Source organism: Cordyceps militaris (genome assembly GCF_000225605.1).
Source record: "Cordyceps militaris CM01 unplaced genomic scaffold CCM_S00003, whole genome shotgun sequence".
In the NCBI taxonomy this organism is placed as follows: Eukaryota; Fungi; Ascomycota; class Sordariomycetes; order Hypocreales; family Cordycipitaceae; genus Cordyceps; species Cordyceps militaris.
Genome location: NW_006271971.1, coordinates 3,722,084 through 3,742,489, shown reverse-complemented (window position 1 = coordinate 3,742,489; position 20,406 = coordinate 3,722,084). Strand labels below are relative to the sequence as shown.

Below are 20,406 nucleotides of genomic sequence, written 5' to 3'. Positions count from 1 at the left end.
TCGGGTCTTTGTCTTTCTTTTTCGTATATCAAATTGTGATACTTTCTTTCGTGTCGTGAGAGCTGGGTATTTCGGTAGTTCGTTGCAAAAAAGTCGTGAATGAGAAATCGTAGAAGCTCAAAGCCGACGACCAAACATGTAAGAACCGTACATGCCTCCCACTTCGGAGATGACAGTAGGAATCTTGCGCATGCCCCAGCTCTTGGCACCCATCTTCCAGGAGCGGTGACCGTGGTCAAAGTTGGGTTCGTTGGTATCGGTGCGTGTCAGCCAGTAGCGGCTGCCAAATTCCTGAGCATCCCATCCGACACGCTGCAGGTTCTTCTTGACCTTGGCAGCGCGCTCATATGCACGCTCTGAGAGCTCTACAACGAGAAGGGGAGCAGATGCTGGGGCAAGCAGAGTGCTGGCGCTGCCAATGATGGTCTCGACGTCACAAATGTCAATGTACTTGAGATTGTGGGTCTGCCACTGCTGGTCGCGGAAGAAGAGGCGGTGTATATCGGCCATGGCAAGACCGCGGCCGACGGCGAGTTCTTCGAGGGTCTGCGACAGCCTGGTGAGCTGTTCGATGTGAGACGAGTCCATTCGGCTGCCTCGAAGGCTGAGAGACTTGAGGGAAGCTGGCAGGTTTGGGAGAAGAGCGTCGAGATCACTCTTGCCGAGCAGTAGGTGAGTGCTGGGATCAGTACCCAAGCTCAAGAAAACGAGGTTTTTGGTAGCAGGGTGGGAGGTTACGAATTTAATGACAACATCGGCAGACAGCTCCTTGCACCTAGCAAGGTTCAGGTGCGTCAGTGCGGCAGATTCGGGAATGGACAGAAGTGCCTTGTCGGTGACTCGCGTCTCAGCGAGATCGAGGTGGGTGACATTGGGCAGTCTAGGGAGAATTGTCTCGAAAAGAGCCGAGGGGAGGCTCAGAGACTTGTGGAAGGACAGCTTGGTGATGGTGAGGGTCTCGGGCCAAACGTCGTCGAGAAGAGTGGTGAAGGATCGCTTGAAGGCGAGAGATGAGCAACCGCAAAAGTCAATGGAGGTGAGTGAGGGCATGTCAAAGAGGAGCTTGCGAAGGACGTCAGGACCGAGGTCGTCATCAATGTAATCCTGGGCGAGAAATTCTTTGAGGTAGGGAGTCAAAGCGAGGCAGTGGAAGAGAGTCTCGCTGGTGAGATTCTGGGCCTGGAGACGCTGGGCGGCGGTAGAGAACATGATGGAGGGGTTGAAGTGGCTAAAGTCGAGGCGGCGGACGATGGTGGCGAGGACCGGGTACTCAGTAATAGTGGTGAGAAACTTGCGGAAGATGCGAGAGTGCGGGATGGTTATGTGGCGGTAGAGGGTGGTGAGAGTGGCGGCGTGAATAGAGCGTGAAGTGCGGAGGAGCGACATGAGGTCGGTGTTGCGCGTGGTGAGTCCATTGGGTGGGATCTCGACGACGAGAAGATCGATGATGGAGCCTAGGGATGGGTTAGCAAGGCGATGGCAGGGTAGGTAGCAGGGCAGATCGGGCGAGCAAGGTAAAGAGCGAGCAAAGTAAAGGGCAGGAAAACAGTAAAAAAGTCACAGCTGGCGAGGCAAACATTATGGTAGATGGTGTACATACTCAGAATTTCGCTTGGTAGACTCTCGAGAGGCGCGGCCGATGGGGGATAGACGCCAACCGGGGTCTCTGTGATCTTTGGGGCGGGATTGTCCCACGTCATGTGCAGCTTGCGCAAGTCATCGGAGCTGCGGCTCGCGATGCGGCCCTTGATAGGAATCTCGCGCCAGCCCTTGAAGCCCTCGGCGGGAAACCAGAAGCCATGGAGCTTGGAGCCCGGGTTGGTGAGGGCGGGGCGGAAGACGGCCTGGGGCGCCTCGGCGATGGGGGACTCGTCAAAGACGTCCTCGGGGGTCTCGGTGTAGGAGGAGATTTTGGAGCGGGTAAAGGTCTGGGCGAAGCCGTCGTCGTTTTCGCGGACCGACGAGAAGGAGGAGCGCGAGGTGGCCTCGGAGACGGAGGGAGACATTGCGCGGGCCATGCTGGTGCCCTTGACAAACATGGCGACGTCGTCGAAGTCGAGCGCCTTGCGGCGCCCGGCTCCCGGAGGCCCGGCCATGTAACGTGTCGGGGAGGGTTTGTTTGTTATTGGTTCGAGATGTGTGTGTTGGTCCTCGGCGGCGTGAGACGGCGGTGTTGGAGGAGAACTAGCAAGACGCTGTTGGCGATGTGTGTGAGTAAGTGTGTCTACGAGAGCGGTCGAGGTTGGGCGAGTGTTGTTGAAAGTGGAAAAAATAGAACCAGTCGCGGGGTTGAGTGGACGTTCTGGTGTGGTCGCCTCTTTGTGTTTCTATGGCTTGGCCTTGGTTTGCAGTGGTGGATGGTGGTGGCGTGGTGGTGTGGCGTGTGAATAGTGGTGAGTCGGAAAAAATAAAAAGGCCAGCGTCGGCTTTAGGTCGTATTCTAGCGCGGACCGATTTTAAGGGTACCTATGTACCAGTGGTATCCAGCAATGGAAGGCAAAGACAGCCTTGCCAACTTGTCAAGGTTGAATCGCCAATGGGGCAGCCAGCACAAGGAACAAGAGCAGAAACCGAGGAAGAAAAGTCTTGGGGTTTGAGTGTGGTGGAGGAGGGGAGGGCAGAGTGCGAGGAGGCGAAGGGGAGGTGGTGGTTTTATGAAGACGAGTCGTGGGTTTTGTCTGACAAGTGGGAGGACCCCGTCGTCAGTCAGTCAGTCAGTCAGTCCCTGTACGGACTCTTGGGCCGTGTCAAGGTGTGGAAATAGCGGGTGATGGCGGTCAGGTGGTGACAATGTGGTGTGCCTGCGCCAGTCTAGTGGAGTCCTGGCTGTGTTAGCGGACACACGGCATCGAAGCAGGACGGAAGATGTGGTCAGTGATGGGATGAAATGAATTCATAATGACGAGTCAAATCAAAGAAGAAGAAGAAGAAGAATTTACCTAGCTTTGCAGACCGTTGTGCTGAATATTGGCTGGTAATGATAGGTACGGTACTTAAACGTCTCATCTCCAGTCCCCGAGGCTAGGGCTAGTTTGCACCGCTAACGCCGCCCGGAATGCGAGGCCGCTGCCAAAACGAAGTAAAAAAGCAGTAGCATCTGGGGGTGGCGCTACGGACCTATTTAGTATTACTTCCTTTTCTCTTCCTTGCTGTTCTTTTCTTCCAGGCCTTCCATCACGCCTCCACTCGCCCCAACCCCATTATTACCTATCATGTTGACAAACGAATTCATCACCATAGCCTCTGTATATAATTCATATATTTACTACTCTGTATGTTACGAAGGAATCCGTACATCCCCATCCTCCCGTGCATCCAGCTTGTACCCCTGCCTCTTGCCCCTTGCTCTTGTCTCGTCCAGCAATAAGCTTACTTGCCAGTCGACATGGGCATGAACCATCTGTGCTCACCTTGTCGGCGAATCAATCCAGACCGCCTACCAATTCCGCCTCGCTATTCGCCCACGCTGTCATGTGAGCCGTCCCGAGTCCCTGGAACCGTGACCGAGTACCGCCGCGTCCAGTCCCCCAGAACCAGGCGGAAAGCAAACATGGTCGATTTATTACTTGGTCTTGTTTTTATACAGCACCCCTCTCTACTCCGGATCCTGTGGCGCACCAACATCGTGGTCACCCCAGCCTCGGGCACGGCCCATCGTACCAGCAATAACTGAACCAAATTATTAGTCATGGAAACTCGCTGCCCTTGTCCTGTCTCAACATTTTTCAACTTGCATCATCGAGTCTCGTCTCTTCCTTGCTTCCTTCTGCTTGGCTACACGTGTGCACACCAACTGCCGTATCCGTACTTGTCTCACAGCTGTCCACCACCAACACCAACCTCAACAAACCAGGACAAGAAGCTCTCTCCAGATTGTCATTGCCAGTGTCTGCCATGTATCATTATTCATAGTTTCCAACGTCACACTAGCTAGCTCAGCCATCTCACTACCCCAGCTTCTTCTCCTCGTCACGCGCCCACCCCCCCGCCAACATCTCCCACGCCACCACCATCACTGCCGCATGTCGGCCCATCGGTTCTCACTCCTGCAACCTGCCTCGGATAATAACTACTCTGCATCATGTACATGTAGGCAGGACTCTGCTGCAGCCTACCTTGTCATTTTTCTTTCAACAGTCTTGTGTGATATAATTCATGCTATCACACATGATCCTATAGTACACGTCACTCCTTCAAAATGGTTGCACTCCTGCCCCGTCCACCAACTTGCCCACATCATCATCCCGCTCCCCCTCAATCACCTTTCTGATCAGCGCGCCCCCAATCGACGGATCCCCCGGAGCCTCCCAAGTTCGTCGCCAAAGAACCCGACAACACGCTCCAGACCTTGACGCCGATATTCTTCAAATTCCAATACCACGCTAGCATCATCCTGTTGAGCGGCGACTTGCTCGACCGGTAGCCGTCGAGGTCAAGGCCAATGGCGTTTCCCATGCACCATTCGGCCGGCGGCGGCGGACCGGGCCCGTAGGTCGTTCCCATCATCTCGGGACTGCACCAGACCGCGTCAGCAAGAGCAGGCGCGCGTCCTTGGTCCGGGACTGTAACTTGAAGCAGAGGCTCGAATGTTCGTGTGAGATTGTGGGTGCCCGTGACGTCGGCGTCGAACATTTTGTCCCATGCCTCGCGCGTGGTAAACTCGCCTTCGACCATGTTCATATCCAGCGAGTAAACTAGAACGAGAATCAGTATTCGGTAGCGTGGACTGTGCATTTTGTCGTGACATACCGTCATTGTACCAAGACATCAATGTAGCCCAGACCAGTCTTGACCGTCTCGTAGGCTGCCTGTGTGGGCTCATCACTCGAGATGTCAATTGAATCACTTGAACCCCAGCTTCATTGGTTCCCTTTTCCACCGAACGACTTCCTAGAAGGACGTGGTATGCCCGTGCCGTCTGCCCAACCAGAGCACGCACCGTCTCGTAGCTAACGCCAAGTCTCAGCTCCCGTGATCAAGACGACAGTTTTTTCAGCCATAGTGTGGGAGGAATTGCAAAGTAGACTGTCACGAAATACGCAATGTGTTTGATTGAATTGGCATTACTTCGCTTTCAAGCACTCCCAAAGCCTTGTTTATAAGCTTCCTGTCCTCTTACAACAGCATTGTATAAACGACTTAGACCAGTCACCCAGCGGAAGCATCAGAGACGAATACGAGGTACGTAATAACTCCGTTTATTAGTTGACGGCAACCCAGCCCAGAGCACCGTCAACCAGCAAAGGCCGTGGCAACACCGTGGTTACACGGCCTCGTGCACCAAGTCCGGCCGCTAATAGTTGGCCCCTCACATCTCGTGCAGCCGAGTTCGGCTCCGTGGCGTTGGGCGGGTCATTCGTCATTCATCAGGCTTGGGACAGCACCCCAGGTCTTTGCAGCGTGCCATCACCTTGACTCGTTCAATGTGTCTCCTTGCCCGATGACGCACAGCACAATGGCCGTTGCACGATTGTTTGCCAGAAAGCAGCTCAGCGATGCAATCAATACATGGCGTCAGCTCGCCTCTCCCGAGTCGCACCATCATAGGACGCCTGACAGCAGCACTGGGCAGTCCGCGCTGGCGTCGCCTGGCGGAAAAAGCAGGCGTGGTCACAAGACCTTTTTTACTTTTTGGCACAATTTGTGACCAAGCTCCTCCCTTCCAAACCTCACGATGTTTTTTGGCGTGCGTTGGTGGACACCCGTCACACACCCCTCAATTCTAGACTCCGACTCGTACAAAGGTATGCAAACTGCACGCTGGCCCAGAGTGATTCAGCCACCAAAAAAAGAACACGACAAACGACAACACAATTGTGCATTCCCTTCCAATGGCTTTCTGCGCAATTCGCATGGCCACTTTCTTCCATGTTATGTACACAGCAATGTCCCGTACACCCCCCCCCCCCTTCGTGTTCTAGGATGCCCCATCGGCAGCCGCCGACCCCGAAAACAATGCCTCCCCCAACCTACCTAACCCAGCGCACTAACAATATCTAGGTAATAAATCGTGAACAAGTCAATCCAATGCAACACGCCAAAAGGAATCCAAGTTCCGAGTTAGCCTGCCCCGTAATTCCTCTTGCCAATATTCACCGCCTCTGGCAGTGATGAGCGACGCCGAAGCCAACCGCGTACATACTGGAAGAAACAACCAGCAACCTCCTCCGCGTGGGCGAGGGCGGGGTTGATCGGCCAATTCGCGCCGTCGACAGAACCCGCTTAGCACAAAACTCAAGTAATAGCAATGTCAAAAGACTGCTTTTGCTGAGGACGTGGCTATTTTCAATTGATCCGCGGCTTCTGGCTACCCCTCATTTCAGCAGGCACCAAGGGGCTTTTGTTTTAGGTAACTGATTCCTGCCTAGTACTCCGTACTAACAGCCCACTTGTTCCAATTCCAGGCCTGACGAACACCACCCCACGAGATCCGATGAGCTGAGATGAGTGTGGTGGCCTCTAATAGCATCAATGCACACCCCGGTCTCACAAATGCTGAAAGCTGTTGACAAGTTTGGGGGAAAGCGTGGCCGTTCAGCCGCGAGCGCTGCCCACCCACACTGTGCGTGTTGTGCACTTTTGTGGCGTGGTATGCGAATCTCAATATTCTACCTTGGACTTCCAGCAAGAAGCATGAATAGTATAATAAATTACAGTATAAGAACCATAACTACTCGTCCACCACTCCGATTCCTGGCAAAAGCTAGCCGATCAGCTCCAAAAATGACAGGTAGAAGCGTTGTGGCGTCTCGTAGTATTGGTGTCCCCCCCCCCCCCAAAAAGGTGATATTTGCCCGCCCCTGGTAGGAATCTCGATATGATATATTTATAGACTTGAAGCTTTCCTCTTGCTTGAGCCTTCTGGATACGGTGCCGACGGCGCGGAGAATAATGTCTGCCTTTACATGTGCTTCAGGGAGGTAAGCTTGTGCTGCTTGCGAGCTTGGCCGTCGCTTGCAGTCAACTATTGCGTCTGCCAGTATCGCAACGCCCTCGGCGCCTGCATTCTGGCCAGCACGACTTGGAGGAACAGACGTGCGCAAGCCCATGGCTCGTTGATTTGTCCTCTCATGGCTACATGATGAGGCTGGCAGTGCCGCAGCATCTTGACAACTGCCCTCGGAACAACAAAAGACACACCAAGCTGACATGCGACGAGGTTTTTTTTTTTCCTTTGTGCCCCGTGTTTGGATGTAATTCGTGTCAAATTCAGTGACCTAGTTGATCTATGTTCATCATCTCGCTTCTATAGCAAAACACACAATCGCATTTCCCTTCGTCAACAGGTCCATCATGCAAGCTGAGCGACCAGAGAAAGCAGGCCGAATATGTGTCAATGTAAAAATCCGGAATAAAACGCAAAACGTGCAAAACGCAACCCATCCAGAAATCCCAAACAACTTTCTGTGTAAAAAAAAAAGGACTCCAAAAAGGACGTGTCGGTGGTGTCCCTTTGACTTTTCGATGTCGCCAGCATGCTCGACCCGTCGTATGCTCCGTTGTCTGGTCTCTCCCTCGCCGTGATGCAAGACGTAACTTCTTTTCCCCCCTCATGCCCGCATTTCCAATCATGCCCAGCACGCTCCTCAATCCATATCCATCCCATCCTCCTCGACGCCGCCGTCCTCGCGCACGCGCAGCCTGCGCTTCTCTGTGCCAAACGCCTTGACCTTGTAACCCCTCGTCGCGCGCTCCTCTTCGGCTTCCACATCCACGTCCTCGCCCGCCGCCGCCATCTCCGCCAGCCGCTTCTTCTCACTCCCGCGCATGCGCGGCAGCAGGTGCTCATTCTCCGCCACGAGCTTGCGGGCGTCGGCGAGCGTGCGCGCGCGCTTGCCGGCCATGCGCTTCTTGTAAAAGACGCGCTCGCGGCGCTGGCGGATGGCGCTGACGCGCTGCATGGCGTTGAGCGTGCGCGCCACCAGGTCCCGGTCGTAGCGGACGGGCTCGTTGCGGCGCTGGCCAAAGAGGAGCGTGCTGTCGACGACCATTTCCTTGCCGGCGTTGCGGCGGTACGCCTTGGTCCACTTGAGCTTGCGCGGGTTGCGCTTCATCTTGAAGTTGCGGTGGCACTTGGATCGGCAGAAGCGAAATGATTTTCCTGTGGGAGGGTAGGTAGATCACTGGTCAGTAACGCTCATGAGGCGGCTATTGTTTTCTGTGCAGGAAGAATCTTAGACAAGAAGCTCCGACTTAGAGATTCCTTACCGTCATTTCGTACAAAGGTAATACCCTTGGACGGATATGAGGGCCGTCCGCAGAACGAGCAATCTTCGATACTGTAAATGTTCAGTAAGTACAATGTACTTCCGCGGTCCAAATTTGACGACGTTTTCGGCAAATCAAGACTCTATTCTCATTGATTGCGACATACCGCATCTTGTCTGTACCTCGGCCGTCTCTTTGTTTCCGACTGGGGGTTTTCTGTCCCAAAATGTGCTTTTCGCCGCCGATGGTACCAATGCAGTCCATCACCGAGCCTCTGCCACTTTTTTTTTTCTGCCGCCTTAGTCATCATAGTCACCGCTCAGCTGTTTTTCCAGAGTATGTAATTTGTAGCTCCTGGCCCCCACTTCGATCAAGCAGTAAAAGCGGTAATAAATGGGTCTAAGGTCGCCCATGACAGGTTCGTACCCTAAAGCCGTCTAAGAATCTAAGAGTCGTGTCCGTATTTTGGAGGTTCTGGTATATAACTAAAGGGAGACTGCATACAGATGTACTCTTTCTTCGGGGATAGTTGGGGTTCTGGTCCTCAAAGAGCCTATTGCTGCTCTGGTGTTCAAGTGCAACATTTCGCGCTTACCAACAAGCTCTTTTGACTGTCTCCGAATCAAGAAGCTAAAGTCACAACTAAAACGAACCATCTGCCCCATCTGCCATGCCAAACATCATATTCAAACACTACCATGCTATGTTCTGGTTGTCTCAAGTCCATTAAACAACAAAAATCCGCCAAAAACCTGCCGCCCCAAAAACCCCCAATAAAGTCATGAGAAGAAATGACCCCCAATAAAAAAGCCTGCAATTCCGTCAACGCCTTGTTATTCATGCTCAGTTGTTTGAAAAGACATCACTTCAACAAATCCGAGTAAATCATCGCTAGCGCCTGCTATATTTCCATGGGCAACAATTCAACCCTTGCGCCCGGCCTTTCTGCTGCGCCCCCTTCTCTATCGAGTGCTAACTTTTTTACCGGCCAATCTGAGTCGTTCTTTGCAGTCTTCGCAGTACCATTTTGCTAGACAAGCTGTCAGTTATACGCAGAGTCTCGTTGTCAACGGGGCACACATACTTTTAGAACCGGGTGCGACCTTGAGGCCGACACAATCCAAATGGAACCATTCTCGAGTGCAGTCATCCGAGTCACAGGCCACCATTTCGCCATAGCTAACACTATTGCAGTAGCAATAAGTTGGCTCATCACCATCAATATCGCCTTCGTCCTCCTCTTGCATGCTGCTGGTTGCGTCATCGTCGGCGGCCTGTTGTGCAACGAGAAGGGTTGTGCTGCCCTTGCGATGAGACTTCTTAGCGCCCTCGTTTCGCGCCCTCGAAGCTCGCGCAGCGGCGGCATCCTGGAATGTCGCGAGCGCTGGCGTCGACGGTTTGCTTGCTCTGCCGCTCTTGGTGGTAACAGTGGCAGGCTGCGGTAGTGATGGTGCTGACTCGGCCTTAATCTCAGGAGGTTCCACTCTGGACTCTTTCTTGGGAGCAGCGGGGGGAGCAGCTGTAGGAATACTATCCTGTTTGTCGTGCTTGTCGCTGTCCTTCTTGCTAGGCTCGCTCTTGATGGGCAAAGGAACTTCAGTTATGGTGGTAGCCTTCTCGGTAGCGGCATCTGGCTTGTCCGCAATGCTGCCATTTGCGACCCTTGATGTGACAGATGGGCGTCGAGCTTTGCCGTTCTCCGAGGTAGAGTTGATGGAGTTTTGGCGGGCTCGAGAGGATGCAGGTCGAGGCGCGCTTGTTGGTGCTGGTGATGCCCCAGTCATTGGTTCTGCGATGGTGTGAACAACCGGCGAGGATGTCGTGGACGAGGTCTTGGCAGAAGTAGCGGGCCTGCATACGTTGTTAGCGAATTGGACTCAAGAAAGTCTTGGTATTGGACGTACTTTTTCTTGTTCGGCGCGCTTCCTGTTGGTAGAGCGCGACGCTTTTTGGCTCCCTCGGGAGCAGGAGTTCCTCGGGGGCTACCGGCTTTGGCTTTGGAAGCCGTGCTTCCAAGTGCAGAGCTGATTGTTCTCTCCATAGGAATACCTCCGATAGCAGCCTTTTCCGTCTTGCGCCTCTTTGAAGGATTCCCATTTGTGGGACCAGGGATACCGAGGCCAACGTGATCACCGTCTTCAGCTTTTCTAGCCTTGCTGGAAGGCTTCTTTTCGCGTGGGCCGTCCAGCTCTGTGCCATGATTGGCATTTCTCATATTCTTCTTGGCTTGGACAGCTTGCTTTCTGGCGTCACTCCGAGCCGCAGCCTCGTCGGCCAAAGCTTGAGCAGCGGCGGAAATCGCAGCGGCGCCATCGCGCCGAGCTCGCTCGAAACTGGACTTGCCTCCCCGATTCTCGGGATACGCCCAGTGCGTTGCGCTGCCCCATTTCGCCTCGTTGCTGAACTCGTTTTCGAGGTAGGGCCAGACATCCTCGACGCGAGCCAGCTGGTGCTGGAGAGCCTCATTGGCGGTCGAGATGACGTGGTTCTTTTCTTCAAGCGACACAAGCATTTCCTGTATTTTGAAAGCTGCTTGGCGGAAAATCTGTCGTCTCGGAATATTGGAAGGGTCAAAAACACCGGCAGTGGTGCTGGGCTCGTCGGGCGAGGCTGGGGCCAGAGAGCTGGTTTGAGCGGCGCCAGTAGAGCTCCCTTGGGCACTCGTTGTGGCGAAAGTCAGCACAGAAGAGGTGGCAGCTTCAATCTGGGCTTGAGGGCTGGGACGAGAGGACTGCCTCGCGGCAGAGACGAGCTTGAAGAGTTGCTCTTGAGGAGCGAAAACCTTGGCGTCAACCTCTTTCAGTAGTGTAAAGTGACGGACCAGTTCTTTCGGAAGAGCAGTCATTGTATCCGCAAAATGCGTTATCGCAGGGAAGATGTCGATGGGCTGGTCGCCGACTGGGCGAGAGGCGGGCGGCTCTCTGGTGCCCACACGGCCGGCATTGATGGAGCTTCGTGGGGGATTCGTGCGAGTCTGTCGAACGGGTTGTGACCTGCGATGCGATGAGGCCTCGGCCGGTGCGAGCTTGGCCGACTTCATTGTAACTGTTGCCGTCGCTGAGGCTGTGGCTGTGGCGGCAAAAACGAGGACGAGAGCAAGAGGACGAGAACGAGCGCGACCGAGCGAGGGGTGTCGTGAGAAACGATGGCTGTGAAGCGACAACTATGGGTTGCAGAGAGAAATGACCATAAATCTGAAATCTCCTAGGCCATGGCCCTCAGGACGGTGCTGCAGCAGCTGGGCAGAACGTTGACGGTGGTTTTGGGAGCGAAAGAAATGGGAGAATGCGATGACGGCGGGTGCGAAGTTCGCTCGCGAAATTTGGAGGCAGGTGCAGCGACACTGCTGGCAGCGGGTTAGCGACGGGATGCAACTACCTGGTAAGGACCTTTCAGATACATCGAATAATGTTTGGGACCGGCTTGGGGAGTTTCTGCGGAGGTACCACCGAGGTACCCAGTCATCTGTACCTACCTAGGTCGGCGCTATACTGCCAATCCCCGCTAAGCTGGGGAGGCTGCGAAAGCCGAGTTGGGCGTGGCTTGACGGAGACCTCCAGGCCGTGACAAGTTGGGAAAATGCATCAATGGGTGCCTCTTGAAGTTATGGTATGAATGGGATGCATGTAGGAAAATAGTTAACGGGTTGGGAAGCTCAGCACATGGAATCAGGGCAGTAGCCGCGGGATGTAAATATACAATTGCAAACAAAATGTAAGCTTAGTTGGCCGTGTCGAGAGTAGGTGCAGATTCAGCTCATCTATGCTAGCCGCCTGCAAATATCACGCTTCGGGTATATCTATCAATGTCTATTCCATCGCCCTGCGCACCTTGTTGCCCTTGATCTGCACCGAGCCGTCCCTGGCTCTCTGCTTCTGCCGCCACTGCCACTCGAGCAGAACAAAGACGAAATGCTGCAGGTCAAAATCTGGCCAGAAGCACTTGAGAAAGAAGATTTGTGTATCCTGGTGACATTGCCAGAGCATAAAGTCACTGAGACGCTCCACACCACTGGTGCGAACAAAGACATCCAGAGGCGGATCCGGCGCCGTGTACATGTGGCTGTCGAGAGTATCAGCCGTAATCGATTCGGGATTGGGGAGGACCGACAAGTCGGCGGAGCTTTTTCTTGCGCGGACACGGGGCTGGGGTGAGTCTGGCAGGAGCGTTGAAGAAGAGTCGCCGGTATCACCGTCGAGGTCCTTGTCAGCGTCGCCCTCGGCACGGTCGTCGGGCGAGGCATCGCGGATGGTCGGAAGCGTGTCGCGATCGTCATACTGGGAAGAAAGAACCTTTTGGCGGATACGCGAAGGCGAAAAAGGAGTATTTTTAGGAGGAGGCGGGTGGAGGAAGTCTTGGACGGTCTCGCGGATGGCGGTGGTGATTTCGGCTCGAGAGGTGTAAGGGAAGCAGATATTCAGCACAGCCCTGGTCAGTGTTAGCATCAAGTGTGAAAAGCATATGAATGACGTGGGCGACATACTTGTTGTTATGCTTGGTTCGGGCAACTGCCTTGTCAACGACTTGCAGGACATCGTCGCGAATCATGTCGCGCTGGCCGAGGACGCGAACACAGGCGCCGTAGCGGTCGAGAATATCTCCATAGGTAGTGAGCTGCTCAAGCTTGACCTTGGCAAGCTGCATGAGACCTTCCACTTCGTATTTGGGGCGGTTAAAGTTTTCAATGCTGAATGCATATACGGTGACGACCTTGACGCCACACTTGTAGCAAATTTCCATGATCTGACGAGGCGAAAGTTAGCCGAAAGGCGGGGGTAGCAGGTAACCGCAACGGCCAAAACTCACTCTGGCAAGTGCTTCGAATCCGCGGTGATGGCCCTCGACGGTTTCCATTCGATGGGTTCGAGCATAGCGCCTGTTGCCGTCCATCTCGAAGGCTACATGCTGCGGGACGGGGCCCTGCTTCAGAGCGCCGATCAAGAGCTCGCGTAGCTGGTTAATGGCCCACTCTCCCGGGGGAGACTCGAGAATCAGTCTGCGAAGCAGCGAAGCAGCGCTGGCCATGGTGGTCGGGAGCTGCGGATGTGGCGGGCGGGTAGAGACGAATAATTAGGGAGGATAAACGGCGGAATAGAAGACGAGAAATTGGCGCCGGAAAGGAGGCCGGGAGAGCAGAGGAGAAACAGACAAGGAAACAAAGGCAGGCGCGATGATATTAGTTGGATGCAGAGGAAAAGAAAGATGCGCTGAGCATGGTGGCCTGAAGAGGTCGGTGGCAGTGAGTATGACGAGGTGACAGGGAAAAAGCCACGACGACCAGTGGCGAAGCGAACGAAGCTGAAGGCCTTCACAAGCCAGCCGGGGAGCCAGCGCAGCCAAGCCACACACATAGCGACATGGGGCCGCCCTGTGTATCTGCGGCGGTGCTCGAGACGAGAGTAGGCTTTATTAGAAGGCTAAACGGTCATGTATGACATGCACCCGTGGAGATACCTCCACCTGGTAATTGGCTACAAAAGTACAATGCTCAAAGAAAGAAAATATTTGGGCGACAAGCCAGAGTACTGCCATGTTTTGGCAGGTAGGTCGACATAGGCAAATAATACGTGGCTTGGGATACAAGGCGCCAGCTTGGGACTTGGCTGGTGAGGCTTGGCTGTAGCCACAGCTGCGTCTAAAAAAAGAAACGAGGAAAAGGATTACAGCAAAATTAGGTGGTATACTGCAGCACATGAATACTTTGTGTGTTTTTTTACGATGCTCCCACAAAACAGGCTTAGATAATAGGTAGGTTGACGAGGAATATGCCGTCAGACCCCCGTATAGGTAGGTACTAAGGTACACAGTGGCCTAGACAAGGCACCACCCATGCACCAGCAGCCCAGTGCGCGAGTGGCTGCATACATCCCGTTGGGGAGCCATCGTCATCGATCGCCTGGACGAGCCAACAGCTCCATGTCTCATGTACTCCGTACAATATGCAGATTCCCAACGTAAGGTGAAAAAGGAAACAAAAAAACAAACAAACAGAATATATAGAACCGAGTATGCGTGAATAACCCACCCTACCGTACTTTTCAAGCTCTGCCCCGTCACTTGTGTGCAGTTCGTCGGGTAGCGTTGCAAGGTAGGTACCTAGGTACCTAGAAGCAGCCTCATTACCATCGATAACTTAGTACCTCATACCTAACCGCTTCTGTTATCAGCCACTCCCCACTGGCTACACCCAAGTTAGCTCGACGGATCACCCCAAAAGTTGCCCCGCCACTTCGATAAGCCGCAACCACCTACCTACCTACTCAACTTCTCGTCTCTACTTCTACCCGCGTTGCTCTCCAGCACACATCCTGTTCCTTCCAATTGACCGCCCCTGTAACGAGCCATGGTTGTTTTCGACGGCCACGAGTACCTCACCGAAGAAGAGCGCCGCCTCAAGGAAGACCGCGAGCGCAAGCGTTACTGGAAGAAATGGGGTCCCTACGTCGCCGAACGACAGTGGGCTACTGGTACGCATAAAATCACCGCCTTAAAAAACCCTTACCGGATAACTCGCAGTCTCTAACACTTCGCAGTACGAGAGGATTACAGTCACGATGGTGATGCTTGGGGCCGTATGTTTGACCGACACCCCGCAGCTTCCGGCCCATCTAACGCTTCTTAGACTTTCCCCACGAACATGCCCGGTCACGAGCCTTTCGCTGGGGTGAGGATGGCATCGCCGGTGTCTCCGATACACATGGCTGGCAGAATATTGGATTTAGCTTTTGGAACGAAAAGGAGTAGGCTGCTTCTCTCCCCACTACGCAGTTCCGTTGGCCGATTAACACCCTACAGTGACTTTCTGAAAGAACGTCTTTTCGGCCTCTCCAATCCTCAGGGTAATCACGGCGAGAGCGTCAAGGAAGCTCATTTCCATGTCGACAATACACCTGTATGCCCTCCTATCCTTCAACTTACCATCACAAAGCTAACTAGCGCCTATAGACTGTATGAAACCCATCGAGCTGCCTCTCCGCAACTGCTAACATTCGCTAGCATTCCTACATGAAGTTTCTATATAAATATCCTCAAAAAGCCTTCCCCTACGAAGAACTTATTAAAGAAAACGCGAAGAGATCGAAAGAAGACAAGGAATACCAAATCATTGACACGGACGCATTTGATGAAGACCGCTACTGGGATATTTTTATTGAAACGGCAAAGGAGGAAAACGACCCCGATGAGCTCCTCTTCCGAATCACAGCATGGAACCGGGGTCCTGACCCTGCGCCGCTTCACATTATTCCCCAAGTCTGGTTTCGCAACACGTGGAGCTGGGGTATCGAGCCCCCGGAGAAAAAGCCCACCATGACAGCCAATTCCGAGCTTTCTGCCACTTCTAATCACTGGAGCCTCGGTCAAAGACATCTGACACTCTCGCCCTCTCCTGGTGTTGGATCGACTGGCGAAGATGTTCTGCCAGAAATGCTATTCACTGAAAACGAAACAAACGTCAAGGTTTTGTACGATCAGAAGAACACACAGCCTTTTGTCAAAGACGGATTCCACCGCTATATCGTGAACGGCGAGAAGGACGCTGTCAACCCTGCGCGAACTGGTACGAAGTGTGCCGCTTGGTTCAGCTTCAACGAGGACGGGGGTGTGAACCCCGGTGAATGTGCAGGTCAGTAACGCGCTGAAAGCGTACGTGCTGCAAACCACTAATGACCTACAGTCGTTCGCTTCCGATTTTCCAAAAAAGATCAGAGCTATCTCGATGAAGAGGAATTCGACAATGTGATTGAAAAGCGTAAAGAGGAGGCTGACGAGTTCTACTACCGCCTGAGCCCGCTGCCCATGACTGATGACTTGCGAAGTGTCCAGCGACAGGCCTTCTCGGGTATGATGTGGACTAAACAACATTATCTCTTCATCTGGGATCAATGGGCCAATGGTGATCCCGCCTCGCCCCCACCACCGCCAGAGAGACAGTCAATCCGCAACACCCAATGGCGTCACATGTACTGCGACGACATTTTGTCCATGCCTGACTCGTGGGAATATCCGTTCTTCGCTGCATGGGACAGCGCCTTCCACTGTATTCCTTTGGCCATGATAGATCCCGAATTCGCCAAGAAGCAGCTCGATCTTTTTACCAGAGAATGGTACTGCCACCCCAACGGCCAGTTGCCGGCGTGAGTACTCATCCTTGTGTGTTCCCTCGCTTCAATACTAACCATACCCAGCTACGAATGGAACTTCAGCGATGTAAACCCGCCTGTACATGCCTGGGCTACGTTCCGCACGTTCAAGATTGAGCGCAAACTCTATGGTCGCCAGGACTTGGACTTCTTGGAGCGTGTATTTCAAAAGCTGCTCATTAACTTTACTTGGTGGGTAAACCGGAAAGACACGGACGGCAAAAACGTCTTCGAGGGTGGCTTTCTCGGCCTCGACAATATTGGTCTGTTCAACCGCTCAGAGCCCTTACCTACGGGCGGTGTGCTAGAGCAAGCTGACAGCACGGGCTGGATGGCGTTCTACTGTCTGTCCATGCTCAACATTGCGCTTGAGCTGGCCAAGCATCGGCGAATCTACGAGGATATTGCATCCAAATTCTTTGAGCATTTCATTCTTATCAGTGATGCCATGACGTTCAAAGGAGGCAACAAGGGTGAGCAGTCTTTGTGGAATGATGAAGACGGCTTCTACTACGATGCCATCTCCTGGGGCGGTCCGCACATTCAACAGTTGCCCGTACGTTCGCTCGTCGGACTCATCCCCCTATATGCCACAACGACGTTGGAGCCGGAACTCATGAATCAACTGCCGTCGTTCCGTAAGCGTGTCGAATGGTTCATCCACAACCGATTGGATGTCGCTGAGCGAAACATGGCCAGTATCAGAAAGAGAGGAAAGGGCAACAGAATCCTTCTCTCAATTGTCAGTAAGGATCGCCTGGAAAAGATTCTGAAGCGCATGCTGGACGAGGATGAGTTCTTCAGCGACCACGGCATTCGGTCTCTGTCCAAATTCCACAAAGACCACCCCTTCTCCATGGACGTCAACGGGCAAGTCTTCAAGGTCGGCTACGTCCCCGGCGACTCGGACAGCGGCCTCTTTGGCGGCAACAGCAACTGGAGAGGGCCAATCTGGCTGTGCGTTAACTTTCTCCTGGTCGAGTCTCTGCAGAGATTCTATCTCTTCTACGGACCCGAATTCCAAGTCGAATGCCCGACTGGCAGTGGTGACTACATGCACCTGGGCAAGGTATCAGAAGAGATTCAACACCGTCTGCAGCATTTGTTTGCACGCACAGATGACGGCAGAAGAAGCGTCAATGCTGGAAACGACATGCTCGACTTTGACGAGAATTGGAAAGACTATCTCTGGTTCCACGAGTTCTTTGACGGTGACACTGGACGCGGTCTCGGCGCCAGTCACCAGACGGGCTGGACCGGACTGATTGCCAGAATGATCCACGATACTGGGTAGGTACGCTCCATCAAATTGATTGCAAGAACAGAGACTAACCGTCCCCCCTACTAGTGTCAGCTGTCGTCTCCCGCAGACGCCGCGCACGCCGTCCGTCGGCATGGCACACTACTTTGACGACGTGTTCCACCGCACCGTCGAGGTCGGCGTGCCGCAGTCCCCGCGCATGCACCGCATCCGCCGCTCCTCGACGGCGCGCTCCATTGGCGCCCGCAGCGACTTTGTCATCGACGACCACGACGACGGCCGCTCCGACGGCACCGCGTCCGTCGGGGAAGGTATCATCCTGACCCACGGCGCCGGCTTGACCCGCGAAAAGACCGAGGCCGACTCCCACATGCACGCCTACATCTCGGACCAGCTGAGCCGCTACACCGACGAGATGCGCTCAGACCGCTTCTCACACGCCGACGAGTTTGAGCCGTCGGCAAATGGAAACGGACAGGGCAGCAGCAGTGGTCAGTAGCTGCGGCTGTTCGTTGTGTGAGTGAGTTTGTGTGAAAAAGCAAAACTGTGTCGAGGAGCTGTAGGGGTGAGCAATATGCATTGTACAAAGAGAGCATATCTAGAACCGATAGAATAAAATATAGTCACCTGCATCATTCGTCAGCCATAGTCAGCCGTCTTGACACGCTGCTATCCTTGGTGACTTGGCAACGTCGATGTGCCCTTGCCCAGCTAGTCCGTACACAGCACGTCCCATCATACGGCAAATCCGTAGCCTTGCAACAGCAAATAGACAAGAGGTGGAACAAACGAGGTAAAAAAATTGCTCTCTATTTTCACATGCAAAGCCATCTCCATGCTCTATCGACAGCTTTCATACACGACAAGATCACCTCCCCGAGGTACGGCAGAGGCTCTGTCCAATAACAAACAAACAAGGGTGTGTGTGATGTAACAAAGAAAAATTATTCTGGGTGCAGAGAAGAGCTTGTTCCTCTTGCGACCCAATCTTCACTCCCCCAGTCTCCCCCATTCTTCTTCCCTCTCCGTCCAAGCCCTCACGGTAGTTTTCCAGCACCAAATAAGGAATCCCGTCAAAAAAGTACCGCTTTCGAGGACATAGTTTCCGCTCCCTGAAAAAAAGAAAGATGAGGGACACTTGGGGCGTAGATGCAGTTTGAGGCTTATGGCGTGGTTCGAAAATTTCCCTCGTCCCTTTCTTTCCATGGAAATCGTGTGAATTTACAAGCTGTCGGTGAGAACCTTGTTCATCTTGGCGATGCGGGAGGAGACGCTGAGGTCAATGGTACGGTCGCCGACCTCGACGACGAGGCCGCCAATGATGTCCGAGTTGACCTCGTTGGTGACCTTGAGCTTCTTGCCGGCGCCGACGTACGCCGACTTGCTGACGGCGGTCTCGAGCTTGGCGAGGGTCTTGGTGTCGAGGGGCTGAAAAAAAAGGAACACGTTAGCAATTGCTTGCGTCGTTGCATTAAGGGTTTTTCCCCCGCAATTTCAGGCGTTTTTGCATCTTTTACCTGGGCAGAGGTGACGGTCATCTCAACCTCACCGCGCGAGGCCGAGATGATCTGGTTAAACTTTTGGCAGACGCCCTGGAGGAAGCCGAGTCGGTTGTTCTCGGCGAGGACCTCGAGGAAGTTCTTGATGGTGGCGCCGCCGCCGCCGGCCTGCTTGACGAGCTCGGCGACAATGGCCGACTTGTCCTCGGCGCTGAGGGTAGGGGTGGCGAGGATGCGGTTGAGCTTGACGTCCTTGTCGAAAATGGCACCGAGCGTAGCCAGGGCCTTGGCCGTAGGGTCCAGAGTCGAGGTCTTGGCAGCAGCCGTGTACTAAGAAAAAAAAACGCCTTCGTGTTAGCCATTGCGAGCCTTCTCCGTCACTTGTTCGTCTCCGAGCGGGCCATCGAGGTGGAGTGAGCGGTATTCATGCTTCTTCACCGCGCAAGCGGGTGTCCCCCTCAATGGCATCACATCCAATGGCATCACATCCAATGGGCAGACATCTTCTTGCAGATCCGGACTGGTAGACGTACGAGAGCGGTGGCGTAGGTGCCGTCAATGCCAAACACCTGCACGGGGGGCTTGACATCGTTGGCGGCGGCCGCGGCAAAAGTGCGCACGGGGCCGGCGGCGACGAGGCGACGGGGAGCGGCGACGCGCGCGGCGCGGAGGACCTGGCGGGAGAACATGGCGACGGAGAGTCGAATTGGCACGAATTTCGATATGCCGGGTCGGTTTTCAGAGGGGGGGAAGGTTGTCGGCAAGCAGGGTGTGGGCTGAACTGGAGGTTTGAGAGCTTTCGGTGGTATGAGGTTTCTCCGGGCAATTTCGAAAACTGGATGCCTGACGAGGCACCAAACGGGTTAGGTAATCCGACGACAACCCGCGCGTGTTTTTGTTGGCGGTTGGACGCCAAGATGAATACAATGTAAAAAAAAGGTCTACAGCAAACCGGAGTTGAGTTGCTTTTCCAAATCAAATCCAAAAATATAAATAAAATTGAGAAATCGGAGCAAAAATTGAAACCAGGACAAAAAGAAACGCTTCTGAGCGGGTATTGGACAAACGGGGAATCGAACCCCGGACCACTCCCAATCGCTGGATCCGCTGTAAAGCTGATGCTAAGGGAGTATTATACCACTAAACCATTCGCCCAGTTGCTCAGAGGCGTTGTTCATCTCTGAACGAAGACCTCAGCTTCTTATTTGTGTATAATAACTATTTCCAAGACCCCATGCAACGACATAAGCATCTACATCACACTAATCGTCGCATTTGCTTAAATCTTGTCGCGAAT

At 53.7% G+C, this 20,406-nt stretch overlaps 8 protein-coding genes across 8 annotated transcripts; 2 read left to right on the top strand and 6 right to left on the bottom strand.

The window, feature by feature from the left end:
* Positions 1-117: 117 nt before the first annotated feature.
* On the bottom strand, positions 118-2,897 carry CCM_04782 (Leucine Rich Repeat domain protein; the record flags this gene model as incomplete). The annotated part of the gene is made up of 3 exons (XM_006669928.1): positions 118-1,454; positions 1,601-2,327; positions 2,841-2,897. 3 exons carry the CDS (start codon positions 2,895-2,897, stop codon positions 118-120), a joined length of 2,121 nt encoding a protein of 706 aa, XP_006669991.1.
* Positions 2,898-3,595: 698 nt separating this feature from the next.
* CCM_04781 (short-chain dehydrogenase, putative) lies at positions 3,596-5,000 on the bottom strand (the record flags this gene model as incomplete). Its single annotated transcript, XM_006669927.1, has 5 exons — positions 3,596-3,669; positions 3,791-3,889; positions 4,263-4,694; positions 4,750-4,890; positions 4,955-5,000. 5 exons carry the CDS (start codon positions 4,998-5,000, stop codon positions 3,596-3,598), a joined length of 792 nt encoding a protein of 263 aa, XP_006669990.1.
* Positions 5,001-5,674: 674 nt separating this feature from the next.
* On the top strand, positions 5,675-7,082 carry CCM_04780 (uncharacterized protein; the record flags this gene model as incomplete). The annotated part of the gene is made up of 4 exons (XM_006669926.1): positions 5,675-5,744; positions 6,109-6,134; positions 6,503-6,589; positions 6,858-7,082. The coding sequence occupies 4 exons, from the start codon at positions 5,675-5,677 to the stop codon at positions 7,080-7,082; spliced, it is 408 nt and encodes a 135-aa protein (XP_006669989.1).
* Positions 7,083-7,586: 504 nt separating this feature from the next.
* On the bottom strand, positions 7,587-8,472 carry CCM_04779 (60S ribosomal protein L24; the record flags this gene model as incomplete). Its single annotated transcript, XM_006669925.1, has 3 exons — positions 7,587-8,101; positions 8,209-8,279; positions 8,375-8,472. 3 exons carry the CDS (start codon positions 8,470-8,472, stop codon positions 7,587-7,589), a joined length of 684 nt encoding a protein of 227 aa, XP_006669988.1.
* Positions 8,473-9,170: 698 nt separating this feature from the next.
* Positions 9,171-11,248, bottom strand: CCM_04778 (PHD finger domain protein (Ing1); the record flags this gene model as incomplete). The annotated part of the gene is made up of 3 exons (XM_006669924.1): positions 9,171-9,220; positions 9,293-10,059; positions 10,113-11,248. 3 exons carry the CDS (start codon positions 11,246-11,248, stop codon positions 9,171-9,173), a joined length of 1,953 nt encoding a protein of 650 aa, XP_006669987.1.
* Positions 11,249-12,017: 769 nt separating this feature from the next.
* CCM_04777 (dehydrodolichyl diphosphate synthase) lies at positions 12,018-13,233 on the bottom strand (the record flags this gene model as incomplete). The annotated part of the gene is made up of 3 exons (XM_006669923.1): positions 12,018-12,636; positions 12,692-12,951; positions 13,015-13,233. 3 exons carry the CDS (start codon positions 13,231-13,233, stop codon positions 12,018-12,020), a joined length of 1,098 nt encoding a protein of 365 aa, XP_006669986.1.
* A 459-nt stretch (positions 13,234-13,692) lies between these two features.
* CCM_04776 (cytoplasm protein) lies at positions 13,693-18,109 on the top strand (the record flags this gene model as incomplete). The annotated part of the gene is made up of 11 exons (XM_006669922.1): positions 13,693-13,750; positions 13,800-13,827; positions 14,050-14,162; positions 14,550-14,675; positions 14,742-14,780; positions 14,831-14,948; positions 15,004-15,100; positions 15,205-15,808; positions 15,884-16,343; positions 16,395-17,639; positions 17,698-18,109. 11 exons carry the CDS (start codon positions 13,693-13,695, stop codon positions 18,107-18,109), a joined length of 3,300 nt encoding a protein of 1,099 aa, XP_006669985.1.
* A 722-nt stretch (positions 18,110-18,831) lies between these two features.
* Positions 18,832-19,798, bottom strand: CCM_04775 (ATP synthase F1 delta subunit; the record flags this gene model as incomplete). Its single annotated transcript, XM_006669921.1, has 3 exons — positions 18,832-19,038; positions 19,128-19,439; positions 19,643-19,798. 3 exons carry the CDS (start codon positions 19,796-19,798, stop codon positions 18,832-18,834), a joined length of 675 nt encoding a protein of 224 aa, XP_006669984.1.
* Positions 19,799-20,406: the final 608 nt, after the last annotated feature.